The sequence below is a fragment of the Drosophila simulans genome, chromosome 3R (genome assembly GCF_016746395.2).
Source record: "Drosophila simulans strain w501 chromosome 3R, Prin_Dsim_3.1, whole genome shotgun sequence".
Classification (NCBI taxonomy): Eukaryota; Metazoa; Arthropoda; class Insecta; order Diptera; family Drosophilidae; genus Drosophila; species Drosophila simulans.
In genome coordinates this window covers 21,327,581-21,348,759 of record NC_052523.2, presented here as the reverse complement: position 1 = coordinate 21,348,759, position 21,179 = coordinate 21,327,581, and the positions used below count along the sequence as shown (strand labels likewise).

Below are 21,179 nucleotides of genomic sequence, written 5' to 3'. Positions count from 1 at the left end.
TCAGCGAATCGATAACATTTTGACTATCGATAGTTGCCAGTTTAATATCAGTATATATCTGTAAAAATTAAAATAAATAATTTAAATTTTCTAAACAATTGTTGATTTTTAAATGGATTTGATAACTTTTTTAATCAAGTTTAACTTATATTTGCAGCCAAAAATAAAGTACAGCTTTAAATAAACCATATAAAACATATATATATATATATATATATATACGGCATATATAACATATATAACATTTACAATATTTTAAGAACAGTTATACCTTAAAAATGTATAACAAATTTAAACTATTTTGGATGTGTTTCAGTTTTATTAATATACCCAAATATTAAAATAACTTTTGAACCGATAGATACCAAATGGTAACGAGCAACTGTCAATAATGACTATTAGGGACTATCGATTGCCTTGAAATAACGTAAAATGTAAATCTTAAGTATTGCTTTCCGTGTTTATAATAATTCAATATATTTCAATAAATTGAACACAATATTTTAATTTCCTTTTCATAAAAAATACCGAAATATGCTCAATCGATTATTCGATTAATCGATTGCAGAAAGATGTTTCTACCAGCTCTAGCAGTCGGCCCATAGCCTAACGAGAACAACTTTTGGGCCCGTAGAGACAAATGTGACATTTGTTTCTTTGATGCGTTGCCATCGAAATTCTCTGTCCTCTTCGGCCTGATGCAAGTAATAAATTTAAGTAAAGGCAAATTATCCTTGTAATTGAAAGCGAGTCCATCGGGAATTGTGGCCATTGCGTACCGAACCGCGAGAGAGCAGACGAGCGAAGCAGCGACTGTCATCGAATTGGAATATTGGAAGCGACGAAGAGGAGAGGGATCTCGAGCACCCAATAGCCCCCATCCACATTCACGTCCAACGGGCCCCCAAGTATTCGCAAGTGGTTATAGGGCCGCGTTTGCGTTTCGCTGGTGAGTCCTCAAATAAGAATGCAATCCACACATATCCATTTCGATCATATTCATAAGTTATTCATAAGGCTAAGTCTACGTGTGTGTGTTTCAGTTGGTTTCCCCATTTCCTCATGTGAACGCGGGACATGCATAAACAAAAAAATCAATATCTTCGCCTGCTATATGCAGTTCTTGTTTTTTTTTTTTTTTTTTGGAGCTTGGGGTTTCTACAGTTCTCTAAATGGATTTTACCTTGACCTCTTCAACTGCGCAAAACTGGCTTTGGCCGTCATGTTTCTATAACACCCCGAAAGTTTTTAAGTGAGAAATCCAATTTGCTTTAAAAAAAAAAACTTGCCAAAAATATCGTGATGTCATTTACGGACTTTTTTGTTCTATCTTTTTTTGGAGCTCTGTCGCACAGAAATCGACAATATTATCATATTCGGTGAGGCAATGGGGCTCCTATTGCTTTTATGCATATGTCGACTTTTGGTTTCTATCCGAGTTTTTCCGGGGGTGGTTCTACCCCTACTCATAGATAACGTCTGGCCTAACTGTTATTTTTGCACCCTCAGTAGGTATGTTCCTTATATGGTAGCATATCCCAAATGGAAACAAGTGATGTGAAACATTTCATACTCTTATTTCATAAGGTATGCTCCTTATATGGTAGCATATCACAAATGGAAACAAGTGCTGTGAAAGATTTCATACACTTTGGTAGAAATGTAAAATGGATCTCGGAAATTCCGGCTGAAAAAGAAGGATGCATTCACATAAATCATTCTACTCAGCAAAAAAAAAAAGAACTTGTTCTGCAAAATGTCTTGGGAAGCAGTTGACTAATCTCAGGCATCAGCAAGAATTATGCCCTGTGGACAGATACTTTTTAAGGAATGTGTATTTAATTACAAATACAAAGCTGTTTTACTTACTGTTGCACTCACATCATTATCGATTTCAACTTTTTATGAAAGTTGAATTAAAATGCCACCTTACCATATCAAATGAATTTTAAAAAGCATCTATTTGCTGTATGCTAAATTCAAGCAAAGGCAACAGACACCCTGCTCTATGCTCTATATAACGCTTTAATTAAATCCAATGCTTTTCATAACCGAGTTACGGAGCTGACATTGTATTTCAATAAGTTCCACTAGTTATGGCATAGTGCTCTTTTGCTGGGTAATTTTAGCGCTACAATGTTATGTTAAATACAACAAACAATCGAAACAAATAGTCGTCTTGAAAGGAGAGGACTGTATTATTCCTATAAATGCAATCGCATATTCCCAAATTTGTAACGACTTTTCTAATTTGAACTGTATGCCGTAGTCTAAGAAACTTAGTATTTACTGTTTTCGTAGATCAATAGAAAATCTGCTTAATAGAGTAAGACTAACTTTTTGTTATTACTGCTTAAATTCTATATAAAAAACATTTTTTCCTTCAATTTTATAGCATCTCAATATCTGAAATCAAAAGAAAAATCAAATTTGTATCAAAACCGAAAGAAAAATAAACTTTCTCCGAGCCACATGAAAACAGTTTAATGTTTAAAGGTATTACAGCCACAAAATGAATACCAAAAACATTGAAAACAAACCCATGGATGGGACAAAATTTCTAGATGTGTTGTCAAAAATATCATTGGCGGAAATATTACAACTTGAATTTCGTTACAATCCAACTATCAAATGGGAATCTTTAATAACCCCTGCATACCCGATTCGGAAATACAATTGTAATATTTGCCGTGTTGTCCAGTTCGGCGACCAAAATTTGTTTAGCCACCTTAGTGGTAAAAAACATATTGCTGCAATGAAACTCCAAGAGCAATTGCAAATAAGAACCAAGCCCAATGGAGCTCCACAAAAATTAGTTACAGAACCCACAAAAAAGGGACCGATTACCAATGCGAATAATAACAAAAACAGCCCATCTCCTGTTGTTAAAAATTCGCCTATTATAAAGAAAAATGTACCAAATCAAAATAGTAATGCAAACACTAACGTTGTTAATCAGGCAGCTGAAAATGAAGTTGCAAAAACACAGCCGACACAAAATAAAAAACCAGTAATTGGTGTTAAAACGCAAAGCACTCCACCTAAGGTGGTAAATAATCCAAATACTCAAAAAAATTTTCAGGCTGGCACTCCAAACATTCAAAAGAATGTGCCAGGTAACAATCCACCCAATCAAAAGAATACATCAGTAAATAATACGCCTGTTAAGAAAAATACAGGGAATAATACACCCGTACAAAAGAGTATTCCTATTATTGGCGTAAACGCGCAGAAAAGAACTAACCCAAACCCGGGAACTATTCAAGCGAAGAAAGCAAATGTGAATGCGGCCAACGCAAATAACATTGCTATTAAAAAGGTTCCACAGTCTGCAACGCCTACAGCGATCACTTCACAGAAGCCTGGAGGTCCTGCTCCAAAAACTACTGTGAGCACTACTACTTCTCAGCAAGCAGTGAATGTTCAGATTGAAAAACAACCATTAGAGGAAACAAAACCGACTGTTCAAAACCCCTCACAGACTCCATCAAAGCCACAGCCGACCAAAGCTGTGCAGAATGCTAAATTGAATAACGCGGACTTGGCTCGCAGCAAGACGGATAATCCAGATATAATCAAAAATCCGCTTTCCACGAAAATATCTTGTGTTCCGCTAGCCAAGCTTATCAACTCTACACCAGAGCGCGAGAACGAAGTCATAATCATTGACGATTTGCCAAAAGAGGCTACTAAACCGCCGGAAACTCCGAAAAAACCCATTCCAGTTCAAACGTCAAACCCGAAGCCTTCTATTGCGGCCAAGAAGCCAATCAATGTTGTTGCACACCCTGTGCGCCCTACTATCAATAAGGTAGTAAAGCCCTCGTATGTTGCACCCAAGGATTACACAATAGCTAGACCTGGTGGCACATTTGAATCGAGGAAAAGTCATGTCATGGGTCTCGTTGGGGTAGAGTACGTTTTGAAAATAGTTAAGAACTTGACTGACAACAATGCCAGATATCAATGTTGCCTCTGCGAGATCACTGCTGATGAGCAATCCATGCACAACCATTTGCTTGGCTATAACCACCGTTTAAAGTATTTTGACAAGCATTTCCCCACTGCAATGCGTCTGTACCGTCAGTATGTATCCCATGTTCCGGAGAGCGAGGTGTGCAAAATAATGATGCCCATTTTTGATAAGCTTGCACATGCCATTGAAGCACACCATGGTCGAAAAAGCGCCCATCTGTGCTATGAACATGTCTATTCGAAAGATCGCCAGAGTTTGTTCACCCAGGTATACAATAGAAAGCACTCGTCGGAAAAGATTGGGCCTTCGTTCACCCACGTCGTAGATGCTAAAGAGGTGGAGGAGTTGATCGACAAGATTAGAAACAACGTTCAGCCCTTTATAAACGTTGAAAATCCGAATCCTTACTACGTGCCTCAATACGTACCACATGCGTATGTGGGTTATCAGAATGTGCCCGAAAAGATCACAACACCGCCTATTGATGATGAAACTCACAAGCGAATGGTCGATAACTTTCTTAGGGACACCAGACATGGTTCGGGAGATGTACAGAAGTCCCGGAACGCAAAGCGGAACCGCTCAAGATCCAAGTCGCCTGATCAAAGGAAGAGGGTCGCCCCCAAAAGGCACTGGAATGTGGAGCGTAGGTCAGTGTCGCCTTTGCGCGATGGCGACATCTGGCAGGCGTACCGCCACATGGTAGATCTCAGGGTGCGTGAGCTAAACGTGTCCTTCGACACATACAAATCTGATCCCGAACAGCATCCGAGTTATCAAGCTGAGTGGCAAATGTTTTGGAAGCGCCGCAAGGATGAGCTTATATTGGCTGGCATTAATCATCGCACTTACAACTTCCAAAACGAGTGGATTAATTTCTTTAATGCTCGTATCGAAGAATTGTACAATCAAGATATTGAAAATATTAAAATAAAGTGTCGCGAACGGCTGTGTCTGCCAATGACCAATAACGAATTGGAGGACGAAAAGTATCACGTTCATTTGGACAAAACTGATGAGCCCGATGATGAGCGCAGACAGGAATCAATAATAAATAATAAACCGCAGAAAGTGTCTGTTGATGTGGAGCCTCCGGTTGAGGAGCCGCCGAATGTGATTCACGTCCTTCGTCTTTTAACTGCTTTGGAGAATTATCTCGGAAGTTTGGGTCCTTTTGTTACCGAGATGCTAGTAAAAGCTCTGCAATCGCAGAAGATTTATCCAGAAAAGTTGCATACTTTAATTTTAACACCCGAAAACTGTGCTATTTTGGAGACCGTTAAAGAAAAGTTTACTGGTCTCTTGATCTCCCAAATTTATGATCCCGCTAAAGAAAGGGCTTTGAAGAGAGCTATTAATGACACCGACCGTTTGCTTCAAAGTGCCAGTAAACTTAACAATTCCAACGATAAAGAAGAGCAGCTCGCTGAGAAACCAGAGATGGAGATAGCCAAAAACTTACCGCATAACCTCGATAAGCCATTAGATAAAACTGAGCTTGCGGCAAAGCTGGCTTCATCATTGGTGTCCCAAGGCAAAACATCTATTAACCGAGAGGAACTTCAAAAGATACTTCAGGTATATACGATGATTGAGCAGAAGAAACGCCAGGACATGCCATCCTCAACCAGTTCCGTTAATTCAGGGCCCAGCACTTCTACTAACTTGATTCCAAATTCCAATAACAATGATAACCTGTTGACACAACATTCATCTAGAAATTTAAACAACAATCCGACCAGTGAGTATACTGGTCAAAACTACTCCGGAAATGTGGCTCGCTTTAACAACCAACAAAGCACTAACTTAGCTAGCCCCTTCACTTCGAACACGTATCCGACTGATCGTGGATTTGGAGCACCCGGCGGATATAATAGTCAATTCGGCTCTAAACTACCGGCAATCAACCCAAGCAGCGTTTTGCGAAACGATCTGACTACATCGTCACTCTTCAACTTCAACACCAATTTGAACCCATCTTATAACAACCTTAACCGGAGGAACACTAATTTTTAATTGATAGTACGTAATGCGGTTAGATTGATAAAGAAAACACATTAAACCCACAATAATGTAACACATTTTCGAATTAGCTACATTCTTTACAAATTTGTACAACATTTGAGCAATGCAATGTAAATAAATCAATCGTTAGATTGATAAAGAAAACTTACATCAAACCCACAATAATGTAACACATTTTCGAATTAGCTACATTCTTTAAAAATTTGTACAACATTTGAGCAATGCATTGTGAATAAATCGATTTTATAATGGCAGTCAGTTGTTGTTAATTAATTTAGAAAAGGAAGAAGTTAGTTTAAGTAAATAAATAAGTTATCAATTAATTGTTTCTGAAATATAATATTGATAACTTTTTATATTTAGATTTTACTGCATAAACTTCTGTATTACGTGTAAATATATAAATTATTTTCATAAAATAAATTGTATATTCAGCTATGGTAAAAATAAAATAATATGGAACCTAAAAAATTTGATTGCCTGGAAACCAGATAACACATTTTCCTAAGTCACGTCCACTTAAATGGAAAGATGATTAATAAGAACTGTGTGTCTGGTGGAGAGGTCTATTATTTTATAATAGAATAGTAAGCACAAACGAACAGCGCATGGATCATCTATATACACTATATTCCGCACATCAGGATGAACGCCATACCAGTACGGTAACCCGATTATATAGGTTCAATGGATCTAGAACCTAATCCTGCATCTAGAATATCCTAGCTTCTAGAAAAACATGCAAACTCAATTACTCCATGGAAAAGTGACAAAGAACTCTCCAATTGATAAGCCTCCGTACTTCCAAAATGTTGACCATCTCGACGTTGGAAGATATATCCCAAAAACAACAGCATATCGCTGGAAAAACCGTAGTTTTGCCCAAACAGCTGTCTGTACTTATATATAGATCAATCTAACTTTATATAGACCAAACAAACCATCTGGTACTCTACGTTGTTAAAAAAGGTACGAAATAATTCTAAACACCTTTTTATATAACTAATGAATATATCTATAGCGAGCTTGACCTACAAATTTGTTTAATTTGAAATATGATAAAAATGTCCATCCTAAAAACCTCTGCAAATAATGCAAATTTTAATTTTAGGCTGTCGGTTGTTGATTACATATGATATTTTCTATATCCTGTGCCATACAAACTTGAGTATAATGATAATTTTATTCCTACACTTTATTTGAACTTATGAAGAGTGTTTCGTTAGGTTTTTTTATCTTAATAAAAATAGCTCCTAATGGAAGCTCGATTATCTTACTGCTATTTCTGGCGAACTACTTAAATGTTAGTTATTAATGTGATGTGTCTGTCAGCCTAAGTATTTCCCAGGTTTATTTTTCATGTATTACTTTAAATAAATTATTTATTTAAATCCAGCTAAGCCACATCCTAGAAATCGAGAGTATAAAGTTATCTTCAGATCATTATGTTCAAATAAACTTATTTTTATAAACTTTACTATTTCAGAAGTCGTTATGCCTTCTTCATTGTGTGAAGCTCTCACAAATTCTTCGTAAGTTTAAAAACTGCAATGTATCATTAATTTATATTTTATTAATATATTTATTAATTTTTGTTGCAGAATCAGTTTCGATTATCAAAAAGAAGATGATTGGATTACGAGTGGAAAGCTTGGTTCGCGAGAAGCAGTTTTGGTTTTCAGAACGAATATTCTTAATCCGAAAATCCGGAAAACATTGTCTGAGAAGTCCTCTGCACAAGTGTTAACGGACACGAAGGATAATGAGGAGAAGACCGATCAAAGCCCACAAAAACTGGCGGAAATAGAACCCACTTCTTCAGAACCAAGTAGCAAGGAAGCTCTAAGCGGTTCAACGCAACAAAAGATATTTTTATTGAAAAAACCGCAACAATGTGATAAATTGGATAAATTAACTTTTACTAGCCCTTTTAAGAAGATACTTAACCGATATTCCTCGAGTGATACGTCCATTTCAAGTGAAGGTGAAGAGCCTGCAAGTAGTAGTGAAAACAAATCGCGTGTACTTAAAACCAGTCAGAATACCATTAATATTAAACTAGCTGCCGACCTATCGAATGAGAGTGGATACGAATCCATAGCACCTGCCAAAACAATTTCAAATACTGAAGTAATCGAAGAAGATCAGGAGGAGACGAGCGAAGACGATGCCGAGTGTGGGATAAACATGCCTGCATCCAAACTCAAAATTACCTACAAATTCCATCAAACGGAAACCAAGTTGCTTCGAAAGCTCTTTAATGTCCATGGCCTTACAGAAGTTCAGGGTGAAAATAATAACTTTAATTTACTCTGGACGGGTGTTCATATGAAATTAGATATTGTTAGAAACTTGGCGCCGTATCAGAGGGTTAATCATTTCCCTAGGTGAGTAGTTTTTGTAATTATTTAACTGGTTTCAAAACATTTATATCTTATGCTCAGATCCTACGAAATGACCCGAAAGGATCGACTATATAAAAACATCGAACGCATGCAACATCTTCGGGGTATGAAGCATTTTGATATTGTGCCACAAACATTCGTTCTGCCAATCGAATCCCGAGATTTAGTAGTAGCCCACAACAAGCATCGCGGACCATGGATAGTTAAGCCAGCGGCATCCAGTCGAGGAAGGGGAATATTCATTGTTAATTCGGTAACTATAACGACAACTTGCTATAGTTCTAAACTAATAGATATATGTGTTTGCTTTTAGCCAGATCAAATACCTCAAGATGAGCAGGCGGTGGTGTCGAAATATATAGTGGATCCGCTGTGCATTGATGGTCACAAATGTGATTTAAGGGTATACGTACTAGTCACGTCCTTCGATCCCCTAATTATTTACTTATATGAAGAGGGCATTGTGAGGTTGGCCACAGTCAAGTACGACAGGCATGCCGATAACCTGTGGAACCCGTGCATGCACCTCTGCAATTACAGCATTAACAAATACCATTCTGATTACATAAGGAGCTCCGATGCTCAGGATGAGGATGTAGGCCATAAGTGGACGTTGTCCGCTCTTTTAAGGCACCTTAAACTCCAGAGTTGTGATACACGTCAGCTAATGCTGAATATTGAGGATTTAATTATTAAAGCTGTGCTAGCCTGTGCTCAATCTATTATTTCGGCCTGCAGGATGTTCGTTCCCAATGGAAATAACTGCTTTGAGCTGTACGGATTCGATATATTAATAGACAACGCACTAAAGCCATGGCTACTGGAAATCAATCTATCACCGTCAATGGGTGTGGATAGTCCTTTGGACACCAAGGTGAAGTCATGTCTGATGGCAGACCTATTGACGTGTGTGGGCATTCCAGCCTATAGTCCCGAAATGAGATCTCATTTTGACCAGAAATGGTCGCGTTTCCGCAGCACAAGCTGCCTAAGGCAAGCAACTTTTCCCAGTACCTCGCAAAAGACAAAGAAGTCGAAGAAAAAAGGAGCTGTCATTAATCTTAATCTAACCGGCGAAGAGCAGCGCATATTGCGCAATGCGCGCCTACAGTATTCTCGTCGTGGAGGATTCGTGCGCATCTTTCCTACGGATGACTCAATGCAGCGGTATGGCAATTTCCTTGATTCTGCTAATGGCATTCCGATTTCCACACCGAATGTACAGAGTCAGACATTCCAAACGCCGATTATACAGCACAACTACAACCAGATGCTTCACCAAAATTTATACTCCAAGGATGGCCGGCAAAAGCAGGACGATAATTCTGAAGCTGACCGGATTTGGCAATACGAAAGGGCCTTGGAAACCGATTCGGAAATTCCATTTGTCAAGAAGCCCACAGTTGAGAAGTGCGAAGTGGAGGGGAGGCGGTTGCGGAAGATCATGCTCAAGAAAATATCCAATGGGTCAGAGCTGACGCCTTTCCAAGCGCGTCAGACGTTCAGCATGTACTTGGAATCGGTTCTCCGGCGGCTTACCGAAGATCCGAAAGACAATCACGAGAAAATAATACTTAAGTTCTTGAACAAGTTCGGCGGGTCTGTAAAGCCGCCAGTCATGTTCCGGAATATGCAAACCATCAAGGTGGCTAGCAAAGCCCGATCCGCAATGGTTGCGAAACTTCTGGGTGACTTTCTGGAGAACTACAAACGAGATACAGAGGCGTATGTGGACTCGTTCGATCACTTCGGAATGATTCCATCCAGTGCCTACAATCAGTTCCTGATGCACGCCCAGGAGTCCGATTTGGAGGCAGTGCTGACACTTCACACCAATGTAACCGGGATCATGCCCTTCCTGTACAACCGATGTGGACTGTCAGTGCCACCCACTCCCCCGATTCCATCTGGCTTGCACGGCTTTCTGAGAGCCCTGCCCTCCATGGTATCCTCCACTGGCATCAACAGGGAGCTCAGCAAGTACGATGGGTACTTCAAGAACTTCGACAAGGAGAAAGTATTTCTATGAAGCCCGAAATCGATGGGAGAGGTTTTTAATCTAAATAGCTAATTTGTCAAGCTTTTGTCCAGTCATCCTATTGTAGTAAGTCTAATTATTTTTGTATTCAAATTTTCGCATCAAGGCAGAGGCTTACACAAATAAATATTTATCGATAAACAACGATTACTTGAATGTAATTTTTGAAACGCTTTATTAAAAATGAAATAGCTTTTATATATTAAAAAAAAAGGTCAAATTTTTCTGCCTACACAACTCATAGCTTTAAAAACTTAATATACATTCTACGCCAAAGATATATGAAATCGATACTTTGAAAATAAAAGTGAAATGCACAAAACAATGTAACTGGGTTTTTGTTTATAAAATTTAATTTCTTTTCATGAGTTTTTCGAATAGACTAGATAATTTTCCTATGTTTAGTACCACATTCTGACAACAGGTGGCGATGGAAAGAGTGTTGGGAATGGACTATGGCGAACAAAAATGCCTTGGAGCACTTTTTTTTGGCATAGGTTAGTAAGGAACACTAACGTTTTAATGGGGGCACTTCTTCCCCCACCAAAAAGTGCTCAATAATGCAAAATGGACATATGTACAAATATGGAAAAGCTTTCACAGGAACCCCAGATGCTTCGAAAGCTTTTGCTCGAGCTTTTCCGAGCAGAAACGAGAGTTGCCAGTGGTCATTTCCTTTTTTGGCAGAAAAGTGATTATATTGTTAAGTTAATTTAATCGGATAAAGATATATACACTTGATTTTTAAACTGCATATGTAGGTGCGTCAATTATACGATCGAGTGTATAGCTCATCAGCCCTGTATATAGATCTCTGGAGGCAAATGTGCGGTGAGCAAGCAATTGATATTGATTAGTACCCCGTCAATAAATGAATATATCTTTCGAACCCTTTGGCAGTGCTTATCACAAGTCCCCGACCACCCGCAGTACAAATTTATGTAAATGCGTGAAAACTTATGCCCATCAACGGAGTCAGCAGAAAGTAATACAATTTTCAGAGTCAAAACCAAACAATGACAGCTGATTCCAGTGCACGTAATGTTTTTCGAAAGAACGGCGTTGCCGGCTTGGGCAACAACGGTCATGGCCGGAATCTTATTACGACCGCCAATCCATCCGGAGGGAGTAGCGCCTCGCTGCTCCAAAAGCAGTTGTCCTTCAAAACGCCCGTTGGCTCCAAGCAGATGGGCAAATCCGATGAGATCGAAATGATCGACAGCGCTAACATCGAAAACTTCAATACCCGATATAATAAGGTGAGGGGGCAACAGTGCGTATGATTCATATTTAGATTCTGTAATTCTATTTTGATATGGCTTACAGAACAGCATTATAGGATGGATATGCTGTGCCCCGTGCATTTGGCTGCGCACCTCGGCGGCAGTGCACAAAATGGCCATCACATCAGCCACCTTGTTGGTGACCACATTGCTGGTGGCATCGCCCATATTATTTTTGATAAGCACGGCACCCTCACCTCTGCCCAGAGATTGCTACATGGACGGGGATCGGTGCTCGCCCGCCGTTTCAGCACCGCCGGAATGCTCGGATCCCATTTGCGAGGCAGTGGCCTCCAGCATCCAGGCCAGGCTCAATTGGAACAAGGACCCGTGCACGGAGTTCAAGAAGTTCAGCTGTTGGCGCAACACGCCCAATAAAAACATAACGAACCTCATTGAAATGGGCAACTCCCAGAAGAGCGTCGATTCGCAAATGCTGTGTAAGCTGCAACCATCCGATCTGCGAGTTCCATATACTAAATAAATATGCTATATCTTGCAGATCTATTCCAGAACAAGATTATGAACGGCAGCTTCGGTATATTGCACAATTTGTTCGAAAGCTGCTTGCAGCAGACAACCAACTCAACTGTCATGCACAGGATATTCGATTCCCTAGGCGGCTATCTGCCTGTTGGTTCGGTGGGACCATCGAGTATAGCACCTTTAATAGCCAAGATCTATGATCTCGGTCCCAGTCCGTTGGTAGACCTATATTACGACCTCAGCTACGGAAGACGACCGCACATTCTACTTATTATTAGTGGACCCAGCACTTCGTCAACTATTCTCGAGGTAATTCGGTCTAGTTTAATGGTACAGATACTAATTTGCAAATTTACTTAGCGAAAAATACGTTGGATGAGTCCAAAAGCCCCGCCTAGTCGTATTCGACAAGGGGTACCGAAGTTGTTAGCCGATTTAATCGAGAATTTCCTACCCTACTTCGTGTCATATGCTCAAAGAGTCTCCGAGAAGGATACTATTTTTGAATTTATAAAGGACCTAAACAAGGTGACTTCGAAATTCGAATACTAAAGAGGTAACAGAATTTGAACATGAGAACTTTTCTTTCAGCTGCAAGTTGAACACTCCCGTCGAGGATTCTGGGACAGCACTGTTTTATATAATGTATCCAGTCTACAAGACTTGTACCCAGTTGTAAGTACACTTACCGAATTTCTAATTATTTATAAATTATAATACACATTTATTTTCAGTTAAATTGGACATTGCTTATACCGCAGAACTGGAGCGGACCCATCGTTGTTAGGAATAGTGATTATCTGAAAGCCTTAGAATACTTTCTCACCAAGTACCCAACTAGAGTTGCACACAATTCACTTTTATTGCTAAGTGCTTTACAAATATTGCCACGTGATTATCCGAGCCCCGAAGTTTGCACCCGATCCACCATGTGGGCATTGCCCGAATTGTCATCCTCGCTATATATTGCTCAACATTCATCTGAAGACCTGAAGGACACCACTAAACGAGTAATTATCAAACGTGTCAAACTGAAAACATATGATTTATATATTTTATTTGCAGGCTGAGATCATATTTAAGTCCTTAAAAGCGCACTTGAAGAGAGCGCCTTCTTTGAAAGGAGCTGCCCTAGTGAAACTATCGGCATTGAAGATCCAATCGCAGACCTGGGAGGGATTCTCAAACACAACGGACTTGTTGAAGAGTCTTCAACCTCTGGATATTACGTCCGAGTGCTGGTTTCAAAACATTTTGGAGATATACAAAAAGAACAAACTGGAGCCGAATGATATAAGTTTGAACGGCGGCTCCCATGATGCGTAAGTTTTTATTTCCATAGAACATCATCTTAGTTTCTAATCATACTAGACTAACTTTCGTTGCAGTTGGGCATACCCCATAGTGTCGACCATTTTTTATGATACGCTGAGCCATTCAATCGGTGGGTATATAGTTAAAAAATCTTTAAGACACAGTAAACTATAATATTTCCGTACATATTTGCAGTTGTTCCATTATCCGTCATACTCATACCGTACTTCAATGCTGTCTTGCCTCCATATCTGCACTATGCCTCTGTTGGTGTTTCCATTGCCAAAGAGATTTTGCGATCCATCACAAAATCGTTCGACGAAAAGGCAATGCGCTGTGTGCCGCATTCTGTAAATATATTCTCGAACTACAGCCGCATGGACATACTGATTCACTCAGGAGGAATGCAGATATCATACCACTCAATGCTTTCCCTAACCGGTCCCATCAAGGGAATGGCCAGACTACCTGGTCTGAATCTCACGCCGACGCAAATCTTCTTTTTAGTTTCCGCCCAGGAACTGTGTGCTGAATCGAACTACTTGGGCATCGATACAAACGCTCCCGAATTCGATAATATGTGAGTTAAATAACATAAAAATGACTAGTATTCTAATGCTATAAACTCCGTTTCCAGATTGGGTTGGCTCGTTGCCCAGGGCGGGAGTGCGACTGAAGTTTTCAAATGTCCATCGGGATCCATGATCAATATACAGAAGACCTGCAATGTGCTTTAAATATTATTTCGACGTCAACTTGGACTATCTACTTTGTCTACGATCCGAATTGAGTTTAAAATTAGTAGCTCTAGAGACTTACCTGCTAGTATTGTTTTCTATTTTAAATGTAAAATGTATATTTTAAATAAATATACTGTTAATAAATTGTTGGTTTATATTTAGAATATTAGACTTTAAATAAAAGTTTATTTGAGAACGTGATCAAGGTAGTCGCTAACCTATTTTCAAAATAATACATTTAAATAACATTTATAGTAAAATGAGTAAAATTGCTGCTGCTTTACTATATGGATTTCTAATGAATCTATTGTTACCTTTAGCCAAAAGTGAAATGCCCGACAGTATGAACGCAATTCTCATCAAATGCCCCGAGAACAATTCAAACAAATCCTGCGAGACGCAACTGATTGTCAATATTCATATGAACCCAAGCTTCGATATGGAAAACACGGAAAAGTTTTGGGTGGTCGATAAGGTCTATGATCCCTCGAAAGGAAGAACTTTAAAGTTAATATCTCCCTATCTGATTGTGGTTAGCAGGGGCGAGCCTGTTGTGATGTACCCTCTTCGGTTTCTAAAAGTCAGTACATTTTGAAATCATTCATGAAAAATAATAATGTTTTTCTTTAACTTCAGTCAATTAATAATGACCCAATTCCCATGAAACCCCCAAATGAAGTCAATAATAATGCAAAACTGGCTGGTTCCGCATCCTGCATGACTAATGAAGAAAAAAATACAAAAAGACATGAGATGAGAAATGCAACCAGATGTAAGTGATTAATTTGTACGATTTGTGGTGTTGTTAATTTATATATTATTTTTTTTAGTGAAAAGAAATCAATTTACACTCTTCCAAACAGGAAAATCAATTGTTTCGAACATTTTCGGTGCGAAAAGGCAAAAGAAAAACACACAACCTCGGCGCAGGGATAAAAGTAACAATGATCACCAACAAAAGGACCTTTCTAGTCTGGGACTTGTTCAAATTTTGGATACTTCTGTCTCAAAAGGTAGTTGTACGAATTCAGATTCCCAATTATTTGTTTAAAAGTGTTATTTTTGCAGATTACCCAGATTCCCTTAAAGAACTTTTACATCCATATAAAGATACACAGAGTAAAGAACTCGAAAAGCATATGGACTTACCAAAATGGCACGATATTTCTAAATCAAAGTTTGAAGACTTTTCAGGAAAAAGTCAAATTAAAACCCACCCAAAAGAAAACTTAAAAAGGCTAAACAACGCAGACGATATTGATACCCTACTTCCTCATGAGGTACTTTGAAAATCAATGTAGAAACAAGTTTTAAATTACTTAAATAATTGTAAATTTCAGGACTCAAAAAACTTCGAGCAACCAAATATCGAAGGTAAACTTGACTCAAATTACGAAAACCCTGAGAAGGAAACAGTAGCCGATTATCTTCCGTAAGTAATAGGTAATAATTATTGTAAATGAACAAAAGATGCAAATATTTTGTACTTAGATATAATAAAGTTACACAGGAATCCAGAACTAAACAAATGAATGAAAATTTTGATAAAAACTATGTTCCACCTCGGAAAAGTATTTTTGATTCGAATGAATTTCCATACACGAAAGATCATGAAAATATTAAGTTCAAGTCACCTCTAAAAAGCCCTCATGATGTACAAGATTTTCCCTATGAAAATGTAGATAAGCATTTTATTTTGACGGCATTTCCCAAGCAGAAAAGTGGTTCACATAAAATGGAAAATGAAAAAAATAATTTGATGACATCCGGTAATAGGAAAACGAATGAATTTCCAATTGAGAGGGAAAATAAATATTTGAAATCGCATTCCATTGATAATATTTATGATTTTCCTCAGGAAAGTAAAAAGCACCACGAAAACTATAAGCTACTTTTGGATGAGAGCTATTTACCCGAGAAAATCACATATAAAAATAAAAACTTTAAAGGATCTAATAATCAATATGAACTCGATTTTCCATTGGAAGCTGAAAAGGATCAATATCATTTCAGGACCCCAGTCGACGGTTCAGCCAGTGCATTGGATTTTCACAGTGAAATTGAAAAAAATAAAAATAATTTTAAAAACCCGGATTATAGTTATTCACCTGAAAAGTCATATGATAATAGCATTTCCTTTGAAAACGAGTTCGAAAGTCGTGATGAAAACCTAAATTTTATCGCACCTAAGGAAAATTTGAACAACCACAACTTTAACTTTGACACAAAATCAGACTACCAAAGTTTACCCGAACACAAGGTTAATGATTTTTCGTGGACCCATGGAAGCATTGCAGACGAAAGCCTTGATTCTATTGTGAGCCATCATATGAAACAAAGACTTTCAGGTGAGCAAAAATTCTATTTCACTGGAGTGCAATCCATAAGGTTTAAATTTCAGATAACGATAATGATTTCAGTTTGGATTATTTTAAGCCGGCTAGTAGCAAAAAATATTTAGACTTCGGATCCAATCAGAAGATGAATCCATATTTAAATTACCCAAAGAGCAATTCCTATAAGACGTTTCCACGATCAAGATACCTAAAAAGGATGAAACGATCCGTGCTTCAAGATAGTCACATGGAAAACGATGAAGATTCTGATTTGGATCCAAAGTATGAGACCGATCTTAACTCGTTGAACTTGAAGCACATTGATGATAATGGGGAAATTCCATGTGATACTTGCGGGGGCAAGAATAAAAAGAAGGACGAAAAGCCCCGACCAATATATAGTGATACTTTGGAGGATCACAAAAGCTTAGAAGGTAAAATTGAGAATGTGAACACCAAACTGGACGATGCCGTTCCTTGCGATACGTGTGGTGGTAAGAATAAGAAGCCAGGAGGAAAACCCTTGCCTGGTGGATTGCCTTTGGAAATCAACAGTTTAACTGAGGAAAATGAAGAGCGACGCTTTCCCGACTATATGATACCGTGTGAAAATTGCAAGAAAGCCAATAGATACAACGAAGGCAACCTGGAATCTGCATCCTGCAGCTGTGTTACCAACCCAAAAGTGTGCGGTTGTGAATCCTCCAAGTTATCCCGAGCTTTGAACAATAGGTAATTGCTTAATATTTATAATTATTTTGTAATCATTAACAATTTCCATGTTTAGTTTAAAGGAATGGAGCTATACGGTTTTTAATATGAAGAATCCTGTACCATTTCTAACCACCAAGCTGCGTGTTTTTAGAAGGCGTCACAACACGTGGTGGCTGGTTGTTCCGATAATAACGTGAGTTTAAATTATAGCTTTAGTAATTTAATAACATAAAAATGATTAATTAATGAACTAGGCTTGATAGTATATCAGGCATATTTGCAAATGATGACTTTTCGGCTGTGTTTACTTCTCACATCGATATGATTCGCCTGGAGAAATTAACAGGCTTTTCCAATCGAAATCTTGCTGTTCCCAATGAAAAAGTGAATACATTTGCTCGAAAACGACATGCCATTACCCTTAAAGATTTGCAGAATAACATTGGGAATAGTGTTCTGCTGGATGAATCGAATAAGGACGTATCCATTAGGGAAATAAAGAAATCTTTCAACTTGAAAGCTCAAAAGCAGGATAGGAATAAAGGCTTAGAAACTAGAAGCATCAAGGGATTGGGATATCTTCCAGTGACTATGAATGCGCTGGATAATTGCCCTCATAAGGACAAAACCCTATGCCTAAATATTCGTGATGAGAAAGTACCAGGTGGTAATCCAAACACTAGAATATATATATGATTCGAACTTTTTTAAAGTAATAAACTATTTTTTAGAATATAGCATCAAAGTGAAGATACCCTTTCGAGAAAATGCTTTTGTTATGCGCGATAAACATATAGTGAAAATATCAAGAATCGTTACCGATGCAACCACAAAAGATGCGCTTCAGATTTCGATCGAAGTTATAAACAATGGATTTGAAGCCCAGGAATTCATTATATATATTTGCAATTGCAATATTTTAAAAAGTGGATCAACATCGAATAGTGCCAGAAGATTGTTAGAGCCGTATGTTGGCCAAACCGTCATCTTCCTAGTGCCCTTGATAGTAGGATCGAAGAAAAACAAGAAATACAGCTGTGATGGTAGGTTTGAAAAAACCTTTTTAAACTTTTTAATGTGCTATCTTGACTTTTAAGTGATTGTTAAGGCGTGTACCGAATTTGATGACAATGATATCAATCTAGCGAAGCCCGTTGATCTAAAAGTAGGCGTGGTGGCCAAAAGAACAATGGACATTAAATGCCACTCGAGGTGCTTTTGTGTTTGGCGTTGTCGCTGTCACTGCATCGGAAAGCTGGAAACTTTCATAAACTACAATGCTTGTGAAAGAATGGATCCCAAGTCCGAGAAAGAGGCTGGACTCATCTACAACTGCCCCCCGGGCAACGAGCCACATGATGTGTGCATCAAAGATGTTTTCAGCGATCGAAACGAGGAGAAAACTTGCAATCTCTCCTGTAAGGTTATAACCATTGCATTGGTAATTTTGATCATACTATTCTTATTGGGTAAACCACATTATGCTGCTTTAAAATGCAATCTAAAATAACTTTCTTTCCGCAGGACTTTTAAAGGCCATTCTTGGCATCTGCATTACTGGCATAGGTCGATTTGGCTTCGACACAGTGCAGCCTGGCAGGACATATGAATGCACATCGTGCATAAGGATCTTTTTGGTCAACTGCTTCTTCTTCATCATATATCCCTTTGCCTGTTGGTGCAAGTGCTTCCGACCAAAGGCGAAGGATCTCATAGATGCCAGTTCCGATTGGGATTGCATTTCCCAGAACGATGAATCACCCGAATGTTCCTGTGATGTAAGTGGAACAAACTATATGGATTTCCAAATTTGTATATATTAGAATTATGCTTTAGAAAAAGGAGTCCAGTTCAAGTTGCCGACTCCATGGTGGCCAGGATATACAAGATAACCTAGTGCTATCCTTTGCTCCACTGCATGAAAATGGTTTGTTTAAGGACGATAAGTCAGACGACGAGGAGAGTCATTTGTTTATCCTAGAAGTGTTGGAGGAAAGCAAATGTTCCCTGACCAAGATGGTAATTATGAATCGTTTTTTTACAGAATATGAAGAGTTCTTCTTTGCAGATGAGTCAAGTATTGGATCCTGGTCAGAATGCCGAGCAAGCCACTGAAAGTCAGAATGTCGATGATATGTTGGCCGAAGAGTTTGTGGAAAGTCTGAGGAACTCGCAGGTGGCTTATAGGACATTGAGTTCTCCAGTTGGCGGAGTAGTAGAGATCCCGATAAACTATAAGTATTGCGTGAAAGGGTTCTTTGTGCAAACTATAAACTCCTCGTTTGAATTCGTGAGCTTTCATCCATTGTCCCAGTTTGTGGGAATCACAGAGGAGGTACTTATTATATCATCTTATGTTAGTAGCTTATTACAAATATTTCCTTAGAACGAAGTTAGGATTCTGCCACAACCTCAATACATCCACTCCAATGAGTTCTCTAGAGTATATGCTAATAAAATGGAGGTTCATAGGGCAGGCGATCTGTCAGTGGTTCCTCCACTGAATGCTCCTTGCATCAACATCGACCATGGAAACCACTTGGAGAGTTCCTTTGTTAAGCTTGCAGCGCAACAGGAGCAAATGAAAGCTAATCAGAACTAAAATTAATATTCATTACTTATTTTATTAAATTTTCAATAATTTACATTCTTAAGTTGTATGCTAATTCAATGGGACGTTGTATGCAGAGTATTCATTATATGGAGTCGTTGACTCTATATGTCCTTCCAAAGTTTCAGCAATTCCTGCCCTGATGTCTATCAAACCACTGCCGTCTGAAACCTCACTTGAAGTATCCATTTTGATCTGGGACTCGGGTGAAGTAGTAGTTTTGTTATGTTCATCGTAGTACTTAATAAAGTAAACTTCCGTCTGATTCGGAATTGGACTGACTACGTCCATTTGATGATTCGAAATTGGCTGGCTAATGAAAAGCTCCGAACTTGTTTTCAGTAAAGCCTCCTCCCTTTGCAGTTCATCCTTTGTAGTCTGGCCAGGATCTCTAAATTCGTATACGGATGTATTTTCAGATGCCTGACCCTGGTGCTCATCCGGGGAATCGTGAAGGAATCCACCATTGTCCACCGCTGAGTACAAAGGGTTGACTGACATAACTTCTTGATTGCTATGCTGCAGATTGCTTTCAATGATATGCGATGGCCGAGGGTCGATTGAGGAGTATGGTTGACCATCTGAATTAGCATTGTGGGCGTTGAAATCAGATTGAGATTGAGTCACATAATTTATGAGCGGTTTTGGAGTGGCATTGGGCACAATGTAGTGGTAATGTATGTGCTGAACAGGTTGTGGGTTTTGTATTTGCAATTGAAAATCTGATGAGTAAGTGGATTGAGTGTTTACTTGTGATCCGTAGCTTATATGCGTAGCTGATGGGCTTCCATTGATCTTGGCTTCATCATCAATGGTGCAGGGATTTTCTGGATCAGCACTCGATGTGCGAGTTATATCACCTATATAATTTGGCGGGGGCAGAATGTTCTGATGAATTTCCTTCTGATTTACCCGGTTTACGATTCTCCCAATCGACTGAGCTTCAATAAGAGAGTTTTTTGTAGCTTCATCTGTTGAATTAAAGGTATTATCTTTATGAACGGCAGCACACTCTCCATGGAAACTTCCGAATAAAATTATATTATACGCCACAAGCACTCTTATCCCAAGCATATTTTTTTATGAAGTGAACAAATGTATTCACAAGAGACTATCAACAACTGTCTTTAATCCGCTTTGCATTCGGACTTTATATGGATTCCAGATTACATAAATATACTCTGAATTGCTCGGATTATGTCAACGAATCCCAACTATGGGCCTTATCCAAAGCGAGCTTAAGTTGCTTGT

At 38.6% G+C, this 21,179-nt stretch overlaps 5 protein-coding genes across 6 annotated transcripts; 4 read left to right on the top strand and 1 right to left on the bottom strand.

Annotated features, from left to right (window-relative positions):
• The first annotated feature begins 810 nt into the window (after positions 1-810).
• LOC6729544 lies at positions 811-6,255 on the top strand. The gene is made up of 2 exons (XM_016174733.2): positions 811-949; positions 2,396-6,255. The coding sequence occupies exon 2, from the start codon at positions 2,513-2,515 to the stop codon at positions 5,990-5,992; it is 3,480 nt and encodes a 1,159-aa protein (XP_016036217.1). The 5' UTR covers positions 811-949; positions 2,396-2,512; the 3' UTR covers positions 5,993-6,255.
• Positions 817-10,769, top strand: LOC6729543 (tubulin polyglutamylase TTLL5). Its single transcript, XM_016174734.3, has 5 exons — positions 817-949; positions 7,488-7,533; positions 7,603-8,388; positions 8,446-8,659; positions 8,720-10,769. Exons 2-5 carry the CDS (start codon positions 7,496-7,498, stop codon positions 10,433-10,435), a joined length of 2,754 nt encoding a protein of 917 aa, XP_016036216.1. The 5' UTR covers positions 817-949; positions 7,488-7,495; the 3' UTR covers positions 10,436-10,769.
• Positions 10,770-11,082: 313 nt separating this feature from the next.
• Positions 11,083-14,431, top strand: LOC6729542. The gene is made up of 11 exons (XM_016174735.3): positions 11,083-11,275; positions 11,345-11,703; positions 11,771-12,167; positions 12,230-12,522; positions 12,574-12,741; positions 12,805-12,888; positions 12,948-13,223; positions 13,279-13,535; positions 13,602-13,657; positions 13,723-14,107; positions 14,165-14,431. The coding sequence occupies exons 2-11, from the start codon at positions 11,461-11,463 to the stop codon at positions 14,262-14,264; spliced, it is 2,259 nt and encodes a 752-aa protein (XP_016036215.1). The 5' UTR covers positions 11,083-11,275; positions 11,345-11,460; the 3' UTR covers positions 14,265-14,431.
• A 95-nt stretch (positions 14,432-14,526) lies between these two features.
• On the top strand, positions 14,527-19,933 carry LOC6729535. 2 transcript variants are annotated; one of them, XM_016174737.3, is made up of 15 exons: positions 14,527-14,847; positions 14,904-15,039; positions 15,098-15,280; positions 15,336-15,547; positions 15,608-15,699; positions 15,759-16,615; positions 16,669-17,335; positions 17,391-17,510; positions 17,572-17,981; positions 18,049-18,360; positions 18,415-18,786; positions 18,842-19,095; positions 19,154-19,336; positions 19,386-19,652; positions 19,704-19,933. In XM_016174737.3, the coding sequence occupies exons 1-15, from the start codon at positions 14,527-14,529 to the stop codon at positions 19,917-19,919; spliced, it is 4,602 nt and encodes a 1,533-aa protein (XP_016036214.1). In that variant the 3' UTR covers positions 19,920-19,933. The 2 variants fall into 2 exon arrangements, with proteins under 2 accessions (XP_016036214.1, XP_044779364.1); XM_044923429.1 differs by lacking the exon at positions 14,527-14,847 and having other exon boundaries at positions 14,913-15,039; positions 15,131-15,280; positions 17,572-17,984.
• On the bottom strand, positions 19,922-21,002 carry LOC27207121. The gene has a single exon (XM_039294519.2). It carries the CDS (start codon positions 21,000-21,002, stop codon positions 19,980-19,982), a length of 1,023 nt encoding a protein of 340 aa, XP_039150453.1. The 3' UTR covers positions 19,922-19,979.
• Positions 21,003-21,179: the final 177 nt, after the last annotated feature.

Coding starts and splice junctions, on each gene's coding strand:
- LOC6729544 (XM_016174733.2), top strand. CDS start 2,513: ATGAATACCAAAAACATTGAAAACAAACCCATGGATGGGACAAAATTT.
- LOC6729543 (XM_016174734.3), top strand. CDS start 7,496: ATGCCTTCTTCATTGTGTGAAGCTCTCACAAATTCTTC. Junction 7,534..7,602: donor GAAGCTCTCACAAATTCTTC/GTAAGTTTAAAA, acceptor TTTTTGTTGCAG/AATCAGTTTCGATTATCAAA. Junction 8,660..8,719: donor GAATATTCATTGTTAATTCG/GTAACTATAACG, acceptor GTTTGCTTTTAG/CCAGATCAAATACCTCAAGA.
- LOC6729542 (XM_016174735.3), top strand. CDS start 11,461: ATGACAGCTGATTCCAGTGCACGTAATGTTTTTCGAAAGAACGGCGTT. Junction 11,704..11,770: donor TCAATACCCGATATAATAAG/GTGAGGGGGCAA, acceptor TATGGCTTACAG/AACAGCATTATAGGATGGAT. Junction 13,658..13,722: donor TACGCTGAGCCATTCAATCG/GTGGGTATATAG, acceptor ACATATTTGCAG/TTGTTCCATTATCCGTCATA.
- LOC6729535 (XM_016174737.3), top strand. CDS start 14,527: ATGAGTAAAATTGCTGCTGCTTTACTATATGGATTTCTAATGAATCTA. Junction 17,511..17,571: donor CTGGTTGTTCCGATAATAAC/GTGAGTTTAAAT, acceptor TTAATGAACTAG/GCTTGATAGTATATCAGGCA. Junction 19,337..19,385: donor AATGTTCCCTGACCAAGATG/GTAATTATGAAT, acceptor TCTTCTTTGCAG/ATGAGTCAAGTATTGGATCC.
- LOC27207121 (XM_039294519.2), bottom strand. CDS start 21,002: ATGCTTGGGATAAGAGTGCTTGTGGCGTATAATATAATTTTATTCGGA.